Raw genomic sequence first — 17,982 nt, forward strand, 5'->3', positions numbered from 1 at the left:
AATTCATTGCAGTGAACATTAAAAAGTTGCCTCTGAGGAGCTTTATTCTTTTCCTCATGTGTGTGACCTTGTCCTTCTATATGTCATGTTCATAAATGTTCCAAAGTCAATGTTGTTATAATTGTCATTAAAAAATAATTTTATGTCTCATAAAGACGCTAAGGCAAGAAAGGAAAGTTAGTGCATATTATAGCATTTATTAATCTCCTATTATCATTCCTGGATATTTTCATTTCTCCCTCCAAAGTCCAGTGACTATCTAGAGATATTTCCTTTGTCTAAGACCATTTCTTCCACATCCACCTCCTCCACGCTATTACTTGCAAATATAATACATTTCTATATGTAATAGAATGAACAGTAATTATATATATATTGTTTTATACAAATGCTTCTGAAATCAGTTAAGAGGAAGGAGAGAACCCATGTACTTCCCTTGCCTTTTATAGTTACATAACTATCTTTCCTAATGTTTTCTGTCAGTATGGGTTCAAGTCACTGTCTGGGGTCACTTACTTTTAGTCTAAAGAACTCTCGTTATCAGGCCAGGAATGTGGCATAGTGGTACGGTGCTTTCCTAGCATGTACAAAGCCCTGGGTTTGCTTTCTCCAGACCACACACATAGAAAAGGCAGGAAGTGGTGCTATGGCTCAAGTGGTAGAGTGCTAGCCTTGAGAAATCTCAAGGAAAGTGCCCAAGCCCTGAGTTCAAGCCCCAGGACTGGCAGAAGAAAAAGAACTCACTTTATCATTTCTTTCCCTAGTTTTCTCTGGCAATCTAACAGCCTAAAATGCAACCTATATCTTAGTTCAATCTATCTATGGACATTTTTTTGAGAGAGCTGTTGCCTTGAACTTCTCCAGTCTCTGCTGTTCTGCTATAACTAGTCATTTCCTTTGGGGCAAGACTTGGGACTCTTTGTTATGCAGTGTTTCTACCTTTAAGCAAAATCTTTGATTCATGGTTCTAAAGCTGGGGTTGGAGGGATGCTTTCCTGAATGATACCCCATTTTCAGAGCAAAACTCTTAGTGGAATGGGGTGAATGACTTCAGGCTTTCTTCACTTACCTCCATTATCAAGAGTAAGCTGAGACTTAATATTCTCAGAGAACACAGCACTAGTAGTAGAGCTTGATATCCTTGAGTAAGGGTGGGCAGAAGGAGGCCACACCTTTAGGGCACATTCATCCAGAGATTAGTCTCAGTAACAGGTGGCCTAGGTCAAGATAAGAAATGCTGTGCCTGGGAAGATAGTCTTTTAGTTGACAGCTGTGGGAAAAGGGGACCCTGGACATTTGATTGAAAAAGTTTAGAGTGTAATTTCTATCTGACTAGACCAGACAGAGGGTGTTAGCTTATATACAACAGACATGGTTCATATCAAGTATTAGTAGATGTTTTGAAAACATTTTTTCTTTATTTGCTGTGTGCAACTTGGATCTATTTCCAAGGCCTGTAGGTGGCCATTTTAAATTGACTTTTACTGGATTCATTGGAGAGTAACTCTACAGAGCTCCTTACACTGTTGGATTGGGAGCAGACTGCCTTTCAGAACTCATATTGTTATATTTTAGGGAATGACTATGGATACACATAGATATCTACAGAACAACACTATTCTAATGTTCATGTGAATCACTGAACTGAAAGTTTAAAAATGCAGAACCTATAGCTTAATTAACCCTACACACGTACCAGAGAGTTTTCCAGGACTGGGAAATACCAGAAATAAAATGAGAAAGAAATCTGTACTGTTGAGAATCTCCACCTGTGATTCTTTGAAAAAGAATTATACTAAAAGAAAAATGCATACCAGATAAAACTATTGCTCATCCTCCTCCACTAAGGGGCTCTGCAGCTAAGGCATGGTCCAAAACAGGCTACCTAAAATATTATAGGGGCTGGAGGCATGGCTCAAGTGATGGAGCACTTGCCTAGAACATGCAAGGTCCTGAGTTTAAAAAACTTACTATAAATTACAAGTTAGAGAATGAAAAAGAGAGGAGAAAGAAAGAGCGAGACTATGAAAATGTATTTTTTATGCTAAATTCTGTCCCTATAGGAAGTACTGTGAAATCATGACTAGAGGGTGCCAAGAATCAATGATGACAGGGAGCCCTGCAGTGAAACTTCAGAGTGGGGAAAGAAAATCATTTGCCTCAAAATCTTTTTTTGTCTTGCACTGGATATGGCATTTACTTGGCATTGCATTTGTAAACTTCTTTTAAAACAAAGCAAAATATCACAGGCTTTGGTGCAATTGGTCTGACTTGTACACTGTCAAGTGATAACTTATATCTCTGGTGAGTGAATTAATGGATTAAAGCAGTATCAAGAAAACCAGAGGCGAATAGATTTCTACTGTCCCTCCCCCATATACTGTTATGACTACTAATAATAGGAAATAAATATCATTTTATATTTTAGAAGCATAGACAGAGGCATTAGCAATTTATTTTTTCTCAAAGAACTAGTGAATTAATATTGTAAATAAGTTATATTAGTTTTGTAGGAACTCCTGTGAGTTCTTTCTCAGAAAGAATAAAAACACTGTTAGCTATAGGACTGCTCTAAGTATACTAAAATCCAACTTGCTTCCAGCTGCCTGTACTCTCAGCAGGAGGGAAGGCCACACTTAGGAAGAAGAATTTATGAAAAACATTTCAAGCGAAAGGAAGAACTGAGAATGACAGGGGCTTCAAAGAACTCAGGAAATCTGGCTATCTCAAGCACTGCAGAAAGCCAGTGGATATTTTCCAATTGAGTTCAGGGAGTGGTGTTATTATTATTATTATTATTATTATTATTATTCCTATAAAGGAGTATGATTCTCAGGAGGTGGTATTATTATTATTGTTACTATTATTAATGATTCCATACAGTCGTATGATTTCCTTACAGGAACTGTAAAAAATTATGCACATTTTAGCTTTTGTTTTCCATATTTGTGCATATACAAATTGAGTGGGAAATCACTCCTGCAATCTCAGTATGCTGCAAATTGGTAGTTTCATTAGTATCAGTTCATCCATGAAACTTAGGAAATTTCTGATTTTCCTTTAATGATTTTAATGCTATGAAATTATTTCTTTGTTATTAAATGCATTGCATATATCTGTATAAGTGTGCACACATACATGTGCTTGTGCGTGCGTGCACATGTGTGCACACACACACACACACGTACACGCACACACACACACACCTGTGCCGAAGCTCTAACACTCAACCCTTCAGAAAGTGCTTGTATCTGGAGATAGGGCCTTTAAGGAAGTAATTAAATTATAATGAAGGCATTATGGCAGATCCTTAAACAGTCAGATTGATACCTTTACAAAGTGAGGAGATTAGGACATATCAGGGGTATGACACTGAAAGGGGAAGGCCATCTGAGGGCACAGGGAAAAGCAGCCATCTGAAAGCCACAAAGGAAGGTCTCCAGAGAAACAAAATCTGCTACCACTTTGATCCTGGGCTTTAAGCATCCAGAACTGTGAGAGAATAAATTTCAGTTACCTAAGGCACACAACCTGTGGTATTTGCTTAGAAAAGATCACATTAGTCTTAATTTAGTATTAATATTAAGTTTCATACACTCAATGATTTTTTTTTTCTTTTTTAGGTTGGTCATGGGGCGTGAACTCTGGGCCTGGCTGCTATCTGTGAGCTCTTCAGCTCAAGGGTACACCTTGAACCACAGCGCCACTTCTGGTTTTCTGGTGGTTAATTGGAGATAAGAATCACATGGACTGAGCTGACTTTGAGCTGAGATCCTCAGATCTCAGCCTCCTGAATAGCTAGGATTACAAGTGTAAACCACCCAGATATACTCAGTAAATTTTACCTTGGCTAGAGCTAGATTTGTAACTGGGATATAGATACTAGATATAGGAAAATTAAAATTAAGAAACAGCTAAGTTATGAGCTAATCATTTTAATTAACAAATTTATATATTTATGATTTACTTATTATTTCTTGGGTGTATAGAGTTAATTTACTTACAGAAAATTATTATCTGTGCTGATTGCTTGAAAATGTACCTTATCCTTCTTCAACATTTCAAATGACCCTCTGTTACAATATTTCTTCTTTCAACAGGAAGACTATTGGTTTGTAATTATATATTTACTTGTGGGACTTTTTATTTAATAGCTGCCTCTCCATTGAAACCTCCATAGGTAGTAATCACCTCTGTTTCAATGAATACTATATGCCCAGCAGCCAGTATAATTCTTACCTTTAATTATTTATTTGATGAGTGAGGAAAAAAGAAAGCATGAGCTTCTTGAAATCTTAAATTGGGGAGAGTGACTGATAAATTCCCGGATTACCTTGTACCTTTTGAAAATGAGTATCTCTAAAACTTTGTTCATGTATACATTTCTCTGAGAGAAGACTCCACAACTTTCAGTTGATTTCAAAGGAGTCTGTGACCTCCCTGTAAAATAAGGAATCACTGACTCACTGTTGAGGTAAAACAGGTTTCCAAAGAAAACAACAACAACAAAGCTGGTTCATGCCTGAAATCCTAGCTACTCAGGTGGCTGAGATCTGAGGATCACGGTTCAAAGCCAGCCCCGGCACGAAAGTCTATGAGACTCTTATCTCCAATTAACTACCAGAAAACTGGAAATGGAGCTGTGGCTCAAGTGGCAGAGCAATAGCCTGGAGCTGAAGAGCTCCTGGACAGCACCCAAGCCCAGAGTTCAAGCCCCATGACCACCACCACCAAAACAAAACAAACAAAACAACAAAAAACTCACCTACAGGTTGAAATAGACAATGCTAGATGTACTTTATTCTGTACATATGTGTGGATATCTATAGGTACGTATTATTGCCAAGAACAAAAAGAGAATGCTCAATGAACTTGCAGAACCATCCACATTCCCACTTTTCCTGAATGGATCATTATTCCCACAGTCTTTGGCCTCTAGGAGTAGCTGCTCACATTCTTTTGTTTTTGACAGCATCATTCATCAGGAGCGTGTAATTCCCTCCTGTCATCTTTTTGGGATGCTACCATCTTTTTTTTCTTTTTGTAGGAAGTTCCTTTTAATAACAAATTCATAAATTTCCCAGTTAACAAAGGCACTCCCTCACTCTCCACAGGAGAGAAGATCCAGCTTCATTAGGCTAAAGAGGCCTCAGAGTGTTAGTCCATCCCTGTGGAGGAAGGCTAGGGGCAAGAAGGAGGAGGATAGCTGGAATATTAATTGGCCATTGGATATTAAACATCTTCTCTTACTTCCCGGTTCTGGAAATATACTTCCCTAATTTTTGTCCTAAAACTAGAGACTTCAACAGTAAATCTATCAGAGCAAAGGTATTCAATTTGCCATTAACTCTCAGTTCTCTATACTAACAATGGAGCAAAGCAGTAGTACAGATCATTCAAAGCCAAAGGCTTTTCCATTTTACTTTGCAGTGCACTGTTTCACAGGAATGGGGGGACACTCAATGACAGATTCACTCCTCTAATTATGTTTGTCTTTGTTGCTTATGTTGCTTATTAAAATGAGTTTGTCTGCCTTATAGCATGGAGGCTGGATGACATAGAGATTTCAGCTAAGAATTTGTGAAATTCATCAGGGGAAATACATAAGGCACACAGATAATCAAACCTGACTAGATTTGAGTTCACATTCTTAATAACTTGTGATCAACTGCTTTGCTTCTCTGTGACTAAAGTGAGCCGATGATGAGAAATAATTATAGGAGACTAGTTGGAAGGGAATGAGTTTATATTTAGATGAAGACACAAGATGGTCTTGTGGCCAGAACTGACAACACAATCATATTGGTTTCCCTATTGTGTCTTCCAACCTTTTCAGTGGCCATAGGTCTTTCTGTGTAAACCTCCAAATTTGTCCTACACCTAACAGCCTTGGGTTGTCTTCTAGGAGGGCAACTCTGCTTTCTCTCTGCCAACACAACCCCTATCACTAGAGGTTAAATGTAATAGCATGATGGGCATTAGCCAATGGAATGGGAGGGAATGTGTCGCTTATTTCTGGGTGGAAGATCTCAAAGTAAACATATGCTTGGCTTCATAACTGTCTGGCAAAGCAACTGGTAGCAACTGAAATAAGAGTATTTTTTGTTTGTGCTATTTTTGTTTTCTTTCCTTTTTGTTCCGTATGTTTGTTTATATGTCTTTGGGAGTGTAAGAGAAGACACAGAAGTGGAGGGACAAAGGGTGAACAAACGCAGCAATGGTACTCACCAGACACTATGTTGAGAATAAACTATACAACTTGGGGGGATGGGAGGGGACAAACTAGGAGAGAGTGAGGGAAGGGGTAATATTGTCCAAAGAAAAGGGAGGGTAATGGGTACCAAGACATGTGAAAGGGTATCAATGTATGTGAATTAATGCACCTTCTATCTGGCAAATATCATGTAACCCTTTTACTAATTACAATAAAAAATTAAAAAAAATAAAGTTCCAAACCATTGAAAATAATATATATATATATATATATATATATATATATATACTTTTTTCCTGGGTTATGTAACTATAACCCTTCTGCACATCACCTTTATAATAACAAATTAAATTCTCTTCTTAGCCTCTGATCCTCAAAGTTTATGGTTTTCTAACACTCTCAACATCACTACAGTAAGATGTTTCTGTTTCTCAGATACATGAGGAATGGTGGAGCTATTCCACTGTGCCAATAGTGCAAGAAGGAAGAGTTTTCAGAGGGCAGAGAAATAGGTACATTAAGGAGCGAGCATTTAGGCTGCAGGCATTTAGAATGCACCAAGTTTAAAGAGCCAATAGGATTTCAGAAGAAACCCTTGGGAGAAACTATGTGGGGAAAAAACAGCACCCCTGAAAGTATTAGGTTATGAGGACTCATAGAAGTCATCTGGTAGACTCCAACACCCTAATTACTATCATAACACCAGCAATCTCTGAGGACTTAACCATGTGCCAGGCACAGTTCCAACAGCTTTGCAGTTAACTCACTGAATCTTCAAACAACCTTATATGATAGCCGCTATTATTTATATCTTACAGATGGAGAAACTGAAGCAGGAGAGGTAAATTCCCTACAGCTGCACAGCTAGTAAATAGCCTTCTCTGACCAGCATCTGCTAGAACATTCCTTGTCATGGGAGCTCACTCTCTAACTTCCATCCTTCCCTGCCTCTCCTAAACTGCCATTCCTGGACACCTCTGCCGCCAAGACCAACATAAAACAGTTTTACTCCCTTTTCTCCAAAGCAGCCCTTCAAATATTTGAAGGCAGCAATCATGTGTCCCATATGGTTCCTGTTCCCATTGTAAACAGCCCCAAGTCACTCAACCCTCCCCACTGTGCCACAGCTTGAGGCCCTTCTCCATCCCAGCTCAGTGACTCACTTACATTGGAGACCAAAAAATGTCAGTGAAGTCAGTGGAGTGGAACTCATGACTAGCCTTTCTTTGAGTCTTGTGCTGAGCTAACACTTCCCACAACCCAAGCACATTCCTTTCATGGCATAAAGTAGGGACCATGGTCTGCTGTAGGAATGACTGGCTGGCCACATGCCCTGCACATCTTTTTCTTTTCTTTTCTTTTTGCAAGTGGACTGCTAAAGCATCAAACTGTTAGGAGCTTCACCCCCGCCTTTCTCTCAGCTTCCTTCTACATGCCTGGAAGCAAGAGTGAATAGTCTCCCCACTTACCATGGAGTTCATGGCGAAGTGATTGTGCTGCGTCTGGAGGTCAAGGGCATGCTGGTAGCTGACTCCAATCTCGGTGTGGCTCTGGAGAAATAACTCCTTGTTGTGGCTTATCCAGTCAAACATCTAGAGGAAACAAGACAAGCAGGTACACAGTAATCAGAAGAGTAGTGGATCCAACAGGATAAAACATTCAGAATAACTGAAGGAAAGAAAAAGCCACCTTGCACATGCCCAGGAGAAACAGCCATCTTTCCTAGAGTTAGGATGAGCCACTCTTCATAAAGACCCACATGAAGACTAGATGCTATGGCTTATACCTGTAAGCCCAGCAATTCAGGAAGTAGAGAACAAGAGGATTGTGGTTAGAGGCCAGTCTAGGGAAAAAGTTAGTGAGGTTCCATTTCAGCCAAAAAAAAAATGGGTGTGGTAGTACATGCCTGTGGTTTCCCTTACAAGGAAGTATTGGCAAGATACTTCCTGTGATTTGTGGCCTGCCTGGGGTAAAGACATGAGACCTTATCTGGAAAATAACTAAAACACCAAAAGGGATCAGTGTGGCTCAAGTAGTAGAGTGCCTGCCTAGCAAGCATGACACTGCCATTCAGACTCCAGAAAAATGAAACAAAATGAAACAAAAGTCCCTGCACACAGCCTCTGTGTCCTCTATAAGCCTAATGGAAAAAGAGAAGATGAATAGAAGAGTGGGAAGACAGAAGTTGTTCATTCTCTGTATGTACCCGCCCCACTTTGTAAGAACCATAACAAATCCTTAAAAAGGCCCCATGCTTGCTTTAGCTCCAGTGCTGTCAAGTTGGCAAGTTTGCATATCTCTTTTAGGCCTGCACCCTCAGAGAGGAAGGTGATCAGAACCCAGGCTCTGGGGGGATCCTACCTCTTCAGGACTCCAGACCTAAGCCATTGGGATTGTCTCAGAAATACGAATGTGATCTGATTCAGCCAATAAAATATGAAAGGAAGTTTCCTGGAAGCTTCTGGAATGCAGAACCCCAGTGTTTTAGATGCCCTTTTACAGTCTATGATATTATCCTATGTGTTGCTGACCTCATATTTCTGCAGACATCCACTGGAAGCTTGGGGGGTAAAGCCAGTGGGAGCGAAGGGGTAGAGTTAGCAAATGGGCAATACTTTGAGCCTTACTTCACTATGTCTCTTGACTTCATGGGGATCTGAGATAAGAGAGCATCTGTATTATTCATCTCAGTTTAATACAACATTTTTTTTTGCCCAGAAAAGCCAAATCAGTATAGCTAGGAAAGGTACAAGAAGTGTTGCTATAGAAAGGCTATGACCAGTTACAGGATGGAGGAAGGAGAAGCTGAAGCACAGAAGCAGGCCAGGAGAAGCAAAGTCTGAATCAGCTTTCCATGACAGCTTTTCCCTTCACAAAGGAGAGCAAGCTCTCCTTTTATTACATCCTAGCAGTATTTATAGGGCAACCACAACATGCCAGGCATTGTCCAAGATGACAGAGAAGCAAAAATGAGTAAAACATGGCTCCTGAGACTAGACAGCATAAGGCCAATGTGGAAATCTGAAATGGACTCAGATTCAACTTCAGCATAGCTTGGTACACAGCTTGATCAAAATAACAACAAAACCCCTATGGATATAATGGAAGCCAACCTGAACTATTGGAAAGAGCACAGCAAACAGTCCTTCAGCCACCCTTGAGAGAGTAGGGAAGGGAGAAGGCAATCCCCTATGCTGAGCCTTGACACACAGGTAGAAATGAGCCAAGTGAAGATCAGTGGGATATATATTCCAGACAAAGGTGGAGATGATGGGCACTGACAAGTCTTGGTCAGCCTCATGTGTTTCAGGCACTAAGGTACTTCAGCTATGCAGGGAGCTTACTCTTGAAATGTGACTGAGGAGGCCCACAGCTTCCGGGAATATAGACAATACACTGACCCTGGAAGCAATGAGAGGTAAGTGTGAAGCCCCAGACCGAGTGAATAGTTTTTGCAGCAGCACTGGCCTGGATTGAGAGGAATACCTGGAAGTCCCATGAAGCTGAGAGTCTGGAAAACCAGATTAGAGAATATCAGTGAACTTTGAGAATTTGGCAGATTTGAAAGCTTCTAGAGGTAAAATGGAGGACTCTCCATTATTTGGGAAAGGGAGGGCAAGGAAAAACTGAGGGGAATTAGCAGGTTATGGCATAGCCCCTTGGTTCATGTAACTGAAGGAGCTACCACAGGTGCTGCCTAAGATGAGGGTAAGAGGCTTGGGGGTAGGTAGGTAGAACGTGAGTTCCCTTTTATATGTGCTGAGTTTGGTGACATTTGAGAGTTTCGAGCAGTTGTGTCCCCGTGCTGTTAGATTTATGTCCAGAGATCCAGAGAGAGACATCAGAGGAATATAACAACTCATACCCAAGTATAAAAACATCACCTTCCCAAGGCAAATGTGCATGATTTGATGATTATTTTCTGGCTTGAATTACTATGTCATTTGTGTCCCTCTACACTGATAATAAAGAAAGAAGAAAAGTATCATCCTTCAATCTCTAGTGCTAAGGACTTGTTTCATGCTGGGTAGATATCTGTGTTGTGTGCACCATTCTTAGTCCACTAGCCAGCCTCATGGCACAGGCATTTAGTCAGCATTTTTTTCTATAATTATTATTAAGGGCAAAAAGAGAAAAGAAGACAGAATTCCTTTCCCCTGTCCCACTCAGTCTGTAATTTTTGTCTCTCAACCTGATTTTAAAATAAGCCCTCAGTTCTCTTCCTTGTTGACAAAAGAATCAATAAAATTAATGAAGATCTTTAATGCCTCAAGCCTTTGGAAGTCGTGATAAAAAGCCCTTACTCTACTCCATATACATTCTTGAATATCTCAGTGGCCCAAAAGTGACTGTCCCTGAATTCTCTGTTAAATCACTAATTAGATATGCAAATAAGCAGGTGAGTTATGTGCTAGTGTCAGAACGATTGGATTGTTCAAGCACCAGGTCCCTGCTGGACTACAGAGCAAGGAGGGTGTTGGACAGAGGCCACGCAGAATGGAGGCAATGTAAAAGTGGGTTAAAGACAGGCTGTGGAACTGTGCACCTTGGTGAAAGGGCTCCTCACAGAATGCCATGGGTTTCATGCCATTCCACCTATGCCACAATCTGCACTTAGAACACAAAGCTGCTTACCAGAGGCATGGGCATTATGTCAAAGTTAACATTTCCTAGAGGTAATGCTCCAAAGAGGTTACAGGTGTCTCAGGCAGAGAGAAAAAGACCTGCTCTAAGGCTTAAATGGTCTTATGTGATAATAGTACTAGGAACCAGGTCTTCCCAGGTGACTGCTTCTTACAGGACAACTACAAATATTCTGTGGGCCTAAATTTGCTAGCTATGTGTATAGAATCCTTATACATGGAAGCCTGGCTGTCTGCAAGGACCACTCATTTCCATGTGTTCAGTGGAAGAGACAGCAAAGACATAATATGTGTGTAAGTACATAGGTGTATAGCCAGAGGGGTGAGGAGTGGCTCATTCCAGATCTGGCTTGCTCTCCAGCTCCCTAGCAGACTGTAGTCAAGTCATCTCACTTCCAGGATTCTCCTGCCTTACAAGGGATAGTTTCCCAGAATGGAGAACATCTAAGTCTACAGCAACTCAATTTGGAAATATAAAAGGCCTCATTTATCCATTTAAAAACAGTTTTATTGAGTCTTTTGGATCAAGATATCCAGTCATGTCTATCATTCACATTTCCAACTCTTTGAGTAAGAGAATGTCAGTGAGAAAATTAGCATCTCTTTCTCCCTTTAGCCCTTCTCCACAAGTACTGCTCAACGTTAGCACTCAACCACCTGAGCCACAGTTCTACTTCTAGCTTGTTGGTGGTTATTAACTGGAGATAGGAGTTTCACAGACTTTCCTATCCACTCTGGCTTTCAACCATGACCCTCAGATCTCAGTCTCCTGAGTAGTGAGGATTAAAGGCATGATCCACTGGCACCCAGATCCCTGGTATCATCATTTGCCCAGATAAATACAGCTTCTTTGCCTCTGCACCAACATTCATACCCACCATCTCAATGCATCTTCAAAATAGTTCCACATATGTGTCACCATCAGATTCCTTCCACAGAGTGAGAAACAGCTAAGAGAAGTAAAGCCTAGGGCCTAGAATTCACCCAATCTACCCAGTACTATATTTTATGGAGTAGCAAAAGCCAGGCAGGATCCTGTTGTAAGATCTCCTCTACCTGGGCTTACAAGCCAGTTACTTTTCAAATGGTAGCTGCCAGCCAAGGGAAGGGGGCTGTTCCCTTGGGACAACACATACAACAATATTTAGCCACTACTGCATCTACTAATACCATCAGGAAATACAACAGATACCTGAAAATGGGTTATTCAAACAGTTATACTTCTCTCAATAAATACTTATTGAATGGATGAATGAACACCAAAATAATTGGCCACAGGCTGTAGAATTGCTCATGCAGAGAAATAGATCTTTTCTAAGAAGTAGCTCCAGCTAGAGCAGGTTATGATTTTAAGTTGGCTGGGTGATAACTCATACTAACTCAAAGATGGAAAGAAAGAAAGAAAGAAAGAAAGAAAGAAAGAAAGAAAGAAAGAAAGAAAGAAAGAAAGAAAGAAAGAAAGAAAGAAAAGAAGAGAGAAAGAGAGAGGAAGATGGAAGGAAGGAAGATCAAATTTTTATATGCTTTTCTTTTGTTAAAGAGCTACAAATGTTGCATTCCATAAAATGAAATATAACCAAATAATTCCTTCAAAAGGAAAATTCATGTCTCAATAATGTATATCTGTCTGAAACTAACATAGTTTTGTTTCATTAAGATGTTTCAGGTAAGCTACTTGTAGATTTTTTTCAGTTTGTAACTAAGCTAGGTAATTTTTTTTATGTTGGCTAATATTCAGTAAAATACATAAAATCTGGTTGTTAATAAATAATACATGTTAAAGGAATGTATTTAAATGCAAATTAGGAAGATAAATGCAAATTAGGAAGATAAACAGAAACCTTTCTGTTGTTTTAAAGATGAGGATAGGTAAAAGTTTATTATTGTTCTCTTCTCGTTTTGGTGAAGCATAAACTATTTCATAACACAAAGATGTTAAGTAGAGACGTTCTGTTCATTTTCCTTCGCTTGCCAAAATTAGCAATTGCATCTAACTTCTCTTTTTTTTAACTTTCAAACTACTATCTACTGTTAGCATTTTATTCTCTTTAATTATAAATTACATTGGAATTAAGGCTGATCACATTCAAACTCAATTGACTGGGATGACAGAAGCCAAGTGCCTGGCCCACACTTTTAATCTTAGCTACTTTGGAAGCTGAGACTAGGAAGATCATTGTTTGAGACCCATCCCAGGCAAACCTGGGGTTTGCCCCATTGCAACCAATAAAAAGCTGGGTGCAGTAGTATGCACCTGTCACTCCAGGTCCAAGGGCTGTGATCCAGAATGGTTCAGAGGAAACAGATTCTGGGTTGTTGCTCAAGTGATAAAAGTACCTGTCTAAAGCCCAGTCCTATCAAAAAGGAAGGAAAAGAAACAGAAGAGAATCAGTGGATTTCCTTTGCCTAAATATGCATACCCCAGTATCAGTTGGCATAACAGCTGTACCCGTTGGTACACTGTAGTAATCCATCTGTGAAATCATGTGTTCCATATAACATTAACAACTTTCTTGTTAGCTCTGGGAAACAAGGTGTCCAGTCAAATGCAAAATAAAATTTTATGCTTGCTAAACTACACAGAACAGAGGACTCAAATCGTTATAGGCTGCTGCTTAAACTTTCACACATTTTTTGTGTGTGCTGGGGGTAGGGGGTTATGGGGCTTGAACTCAGCCTGGGCACTGTCCCCGAGCTCTTCAGCTCCAGGCTACCGCCCTACCCTTGAGCCAAGCCCCATTTCCTGTTTTGTAGAATTTGGTTGGAGATAAGAGTCTCATGTCCTTTTGTGCCCTGTCTTTGAACCGAGATCCTCAGATCTAAGCCTCCTGAGTAGCTAGGATTACAGGCACTGCACCCAGCTTAACTTTCATACATTTTAACATGGTCTGAACCTCAATTCTTTATCTGTAAAATAGGAGTAACCATTTATACTATTTTAACCTGAGGATACCAGGTTGAAATGGATAGAAACATGCTTTGTTAAGTGCTACATACATGATAGATGTGTATATACAATGAGCATAGGGTATCACACATATTCCTAAATGCTTTTGTTTAGAGCCCCAAACAGATGAAAGATGTGGATTTAAGGCTGTCATAGGTTCATACTACAAAACTTCATGGGCAAATTGGAATCATGCCTGCAGCTCATACACAAACACATCCATAGTCCATCCATCCTGAGAGGCACCCCTCGGTGACCACAAGAAAATGCACAGATATGGCCCAAAGGCATCCATCTCACACACTCAGGGGACCCTCTTGTCACACAAGACTCCCAGACCAATATACTTTGAGTTCTGCTTGAGGGTTCTGGTACCTTGCTCCTGACTGACCACAGAGAAAGAAAATTAAGTAAAGACCTTAGGCTTCACAAGATCACTGCACTGCCTGCCCTCTCTGCCACAGTCCAGCTCTGTCATTATTAGAGATTCAGTTCCTTTGGTTCTTAACAGTTTTTCACTTGGGAGAGATGCCTATTAAAGTACAGTTTTTCCTGTAATCCTCCTGGAATTACTTTGTCCTGGATACAGAAACAGCTTGGTCCTTTCTGAGCATTACCCAGGAATGCAATCCTAAAATGATGTGACAGAAGGACCCTGGATAAAAGATGAGAGAGAGGCCCCAAAACTAGAAGTAGCTGTGAAACAGAGACATGTTTCCCTGGCTTCACATTTCTACTTTCGTTGGAACTCTGCCTGATCCTGGGACACATGTTTTTATGCAAACAGGGTAAGACACAGACCCTATATATGTCTTCTTACCCAGGTCCTTGAGACCTTTTAGCCCCTGGTTTTCAATTATCCATTCTCCAGACACTGAGCTTTCCTGCTTTGCAAAACAAAATAAAAAGAGAGAAAAGATTAAGCACTTAGCTTCTGGGTTCCAAGAATTCCTCATTATAGACATCTTATATCTCATTTTTCCTATATACTATAAGCCCTGCAGGATGAGAAGATGCCAGGTCATCACTACACTGACACCTGTAGGCAGGAAGACAGGTGGGACATGGACCTGAAAGGCTTCAAGTGTTATAAATATCTACTCAAGGAGACAAGGTCCTCTAGGGTCTACTTTTTTCCTTTGTTTTTGGCATGTCATCCTACACACTTGTGTCTATTGTCTAAATGAAGTTGTCTTTTGTCATAAACCATGTCTACTCCAGAGAGAATAGCTCAACCTTATTACCTACGGGCACCATCACTGTGTGCTAAGTAATCACCTGAGATGCCACACACTTTCACTAACTAACCTGTTGCGGATCCAATTTTGTTAACCTTCAACTCTCACATCCCTTATCTCAGCTCTGAGATCTAACCTTGCATGTTGCTTATAATTTAGACTATTTCTGATTTCTTTGAAACACAACCAAATGTGCACAGTATGTAAAGTGTAAGTTACCAAAATCCTTTCCTATTCTGTATGGTAATCTGACCTCCAGTTACCACTAGGTTTTGTTTTCCCAATAGTATATGAACCTGATAAAGGCCAACATTTTGCCAAGTCATGATGAAATGGCAAAAAAAAGAAAAAAAGAAAACAAAAACAAACTGTACTTAGATTGGGAAAAAGTATGAATAATTGGTGGGGACATCACACGTTGTGTGTGACAGTCCTCATAATTAGCATGGTTGTTATAAAGGCACACTGGCTCCCATGAAGAGATGGCAGTATCTGCAGGTGCCCCATGCAGGTTTGATCTCTTCTGCACTTGAGCTGAGCTGCTGAACACTGCAATTGAGCTAAGCTGTTGTAAGTTCTTCTCTTCTGGCAAGCTGTGGATCCTGACCTATGTAGTTCTCAGCAGAGTACAACTTCTAGTGGCTGTTTGTTAGTTTGAACAGTTAGTAGCAACTAACTTTGGCAGGTGTTAGAGCCACACTTTATTGACAAAAGTACTGCATCTCTTTTTTCCTTTCCTTTCTTAGTTTCCCTATTGTCTTTGTGTTTTCTCCTTCCTCCTTGTACAGTAGCTCTTTGTCATCCCCTTCTCCTTACTCCTTGCTCTTTATCCATTTCTCTCCATTAACACCCACACCACAATGGTAGAAACAATCACAGCAGCAAATACTTTTACATGTTCAGTATGTGCCACGCACTATGCTAAGTACCTTAATATATATTAAGGTTCTAAAGTCTCCTAATAACCCTCATAATTATCTCTGAATAATTAACCTCTGGAATCATCACTTCGATAGTTATCCTTAGATAACTAAGGCTTAAAGAGGTTAACTTGACTAGTATCATATATCTAATAAGTAACAGGGACGTGATATAAACTCACTGGTCTAGTTCTGCTCTTGATACTCTGAACTTTGATGCTACAGGTCCTATTGAGCTCAGTGCTCATTCATTCTCTCCTTCTTTTCACTGTCAACCTTTCAGAAGTGTGTTCTGCATCTGCTGTCTTTGTATTTCCCCCAGTCCCTTTAATAGAGTCTGCTTTACTGATTTAGTTGTCTTACACAATGAAAAGCAGTTGTCTCTGAGTTCTTGAAGTCTTTTGTTTTTGTCAGTTGTGGGACTTGAACTCTGGATTTGGGCGTTATCCCTAAGCTCTTCAACTCAAGGTTACCACCCTACCCCTTGAGTCACAGCATCACTTCTGATTTTCTGGTGGTTAAGTGGAGATGAGTCTCACGGACTTCAGTGCCCAGGCTGGCTTGGAGCTATTCTCAGATCTCAGTCTCCTAAGTAGCTAGGATTACAGGCGTGAGCCATGGAGCCCGGCCTGAACTTGTTATCTCTCATGCAGAATGGGATGTGATCTTCTCTGGCACTCTGCCTAGCTGGCCTGTTGGTCATGTCCTGTTCACCAGCAGGCCATCTCACTGCAGAAGTGAACAGTTTCTCCCCTGTGGTCACAAGTTTCCATCCACACCAGGGTCTATACAGGGAACTGTAGAACTACTTTGAACTCTGTTTTCAAACTCACAAGTCTAGTCTCACTATGATAAAAAATATACTAACCTTCCAACCCTCATGCAATATACCCAGATTCACTTCCTTTCTCCCTGGCTGCCCTTCCGTGGTTTCCTTTTCTGCCCCCTACACCCCATATGTAACCCACAGTCTGGAGAATGGCTTTCAGCCTTTTGTCCTTCAGTCATTAGCCCTGCCCATGTGAAAATTCATTCAGGCCCCATGCTTCTATAATACTAATAGTATTTCCTACTTTGTGAGTCAAATACCTCCAAAGTTTATCTCACATAGGCCTGTCTTAATGCTTACAAAGAAAGTACTGTTGATTCTATTTTAAACATGGTTTTTAAAAACTCAATAGCATTTACCTTCCACATCTGAGTTTTTGAATATGAGGATTTACCAACTGTAAGCCAAAAGCATTTGAAGTAAACTATACTTGTACTGATCATATCCAGCCTTTTTTCTCTCATTATTATTCATTAAACTATATAGAATAGCAACAATTTGTATAGTATTTATACATGTCAGGTATTATAGGAATATAAAGATAATGCATAGTATATATCAGGTTATTCATAAGTTATATGCAATTATTGTGGCATTTATGACACAATTTTTGAGCACCTAGAGATTTTTATATTTTTTATCTCCAGAGGTTTCTGGAGCCAATCTCCCATGAATAAGAGGAAGATTGTAGTAATGGTGAAATAATCTTAGATCATACACCTTGTAAATGACAAAGGTCAATTTAGAATCTAGCATCTATCTAATGCAATTTCCTGTTTCAGGAAATATCCAGAATAAATATATTCCAGAGAAGTGATTTTCACAGGCATTGTGTCAATCCCATAATACTGCTAAGCAGTAACAAGTACCTCACCATAAATTTAGAGAGATTGATTTGGTCAAAGCCACTCCATCAGGGTGACATACTAAAGACTTAAATTTATGTTTCTACAACTCTAAAATACATGCTTTTAAACCATTATTAAATTGTCTCCCTAATGCACACAGAAATCTCAAACATTCTAATCAAATGATACCTGTAAATTCCCTGTAAACACTTAGCCTATCCTTCTGATATTCTACCAGTATCCCACGCTGCTATATCCCATCTTTTTCTCTCTTCCTCTTCCTTCCCCTTATTCTTCTTAATTTTTTTTTGTGGTTCCAAAATTTGAACTTGGGGCCTTGTGC

The 17,982-nt window shown here is 39.9% G+C and overlaps 1 protein-coding gene across 19 annotated transcripts in view; it reads right to left on the minus strand.

The window, feature by feature from the left end:
- Kalrn (kalirin RhoGEF kinase) overlaps nt 1–17,982 on the minus strand; it is a 598,249-nt gene that overhangs the window by 336,218 nt on the left and 244,049 nt on the right. For all 19 annotated transcript variants that reach the window (XM_090345067.1, XM_090345058.1, XM_090345042.1 and 16 more), the window contains exon 6: nt 7,684–7,806. In XM_090345067.1, the coding sequence (XP_090201193.1) occupies nt 7,684–7,806 (123 nt within the window). The remainder of the gene's footprint in view (nt 1–7,683; nt 7,807–17,982) is intronic.

Source organism: Megascapheus bottae, chromosome 1, assembly GCF_031878675.1.
Source record: "Megascapheus bottae isolate mThoBot1 chromosome 1, mThoBot2.hap1, whole genome shotgun sequence".
In the NCBI taxonomy this organism is placed as follows: domain Eukaryota; kingdom Metazoa; phylum Chordata; class Mammalia; order Rodentia; family Geomyidae; genus Megascapheus; species Megascapheus bottae.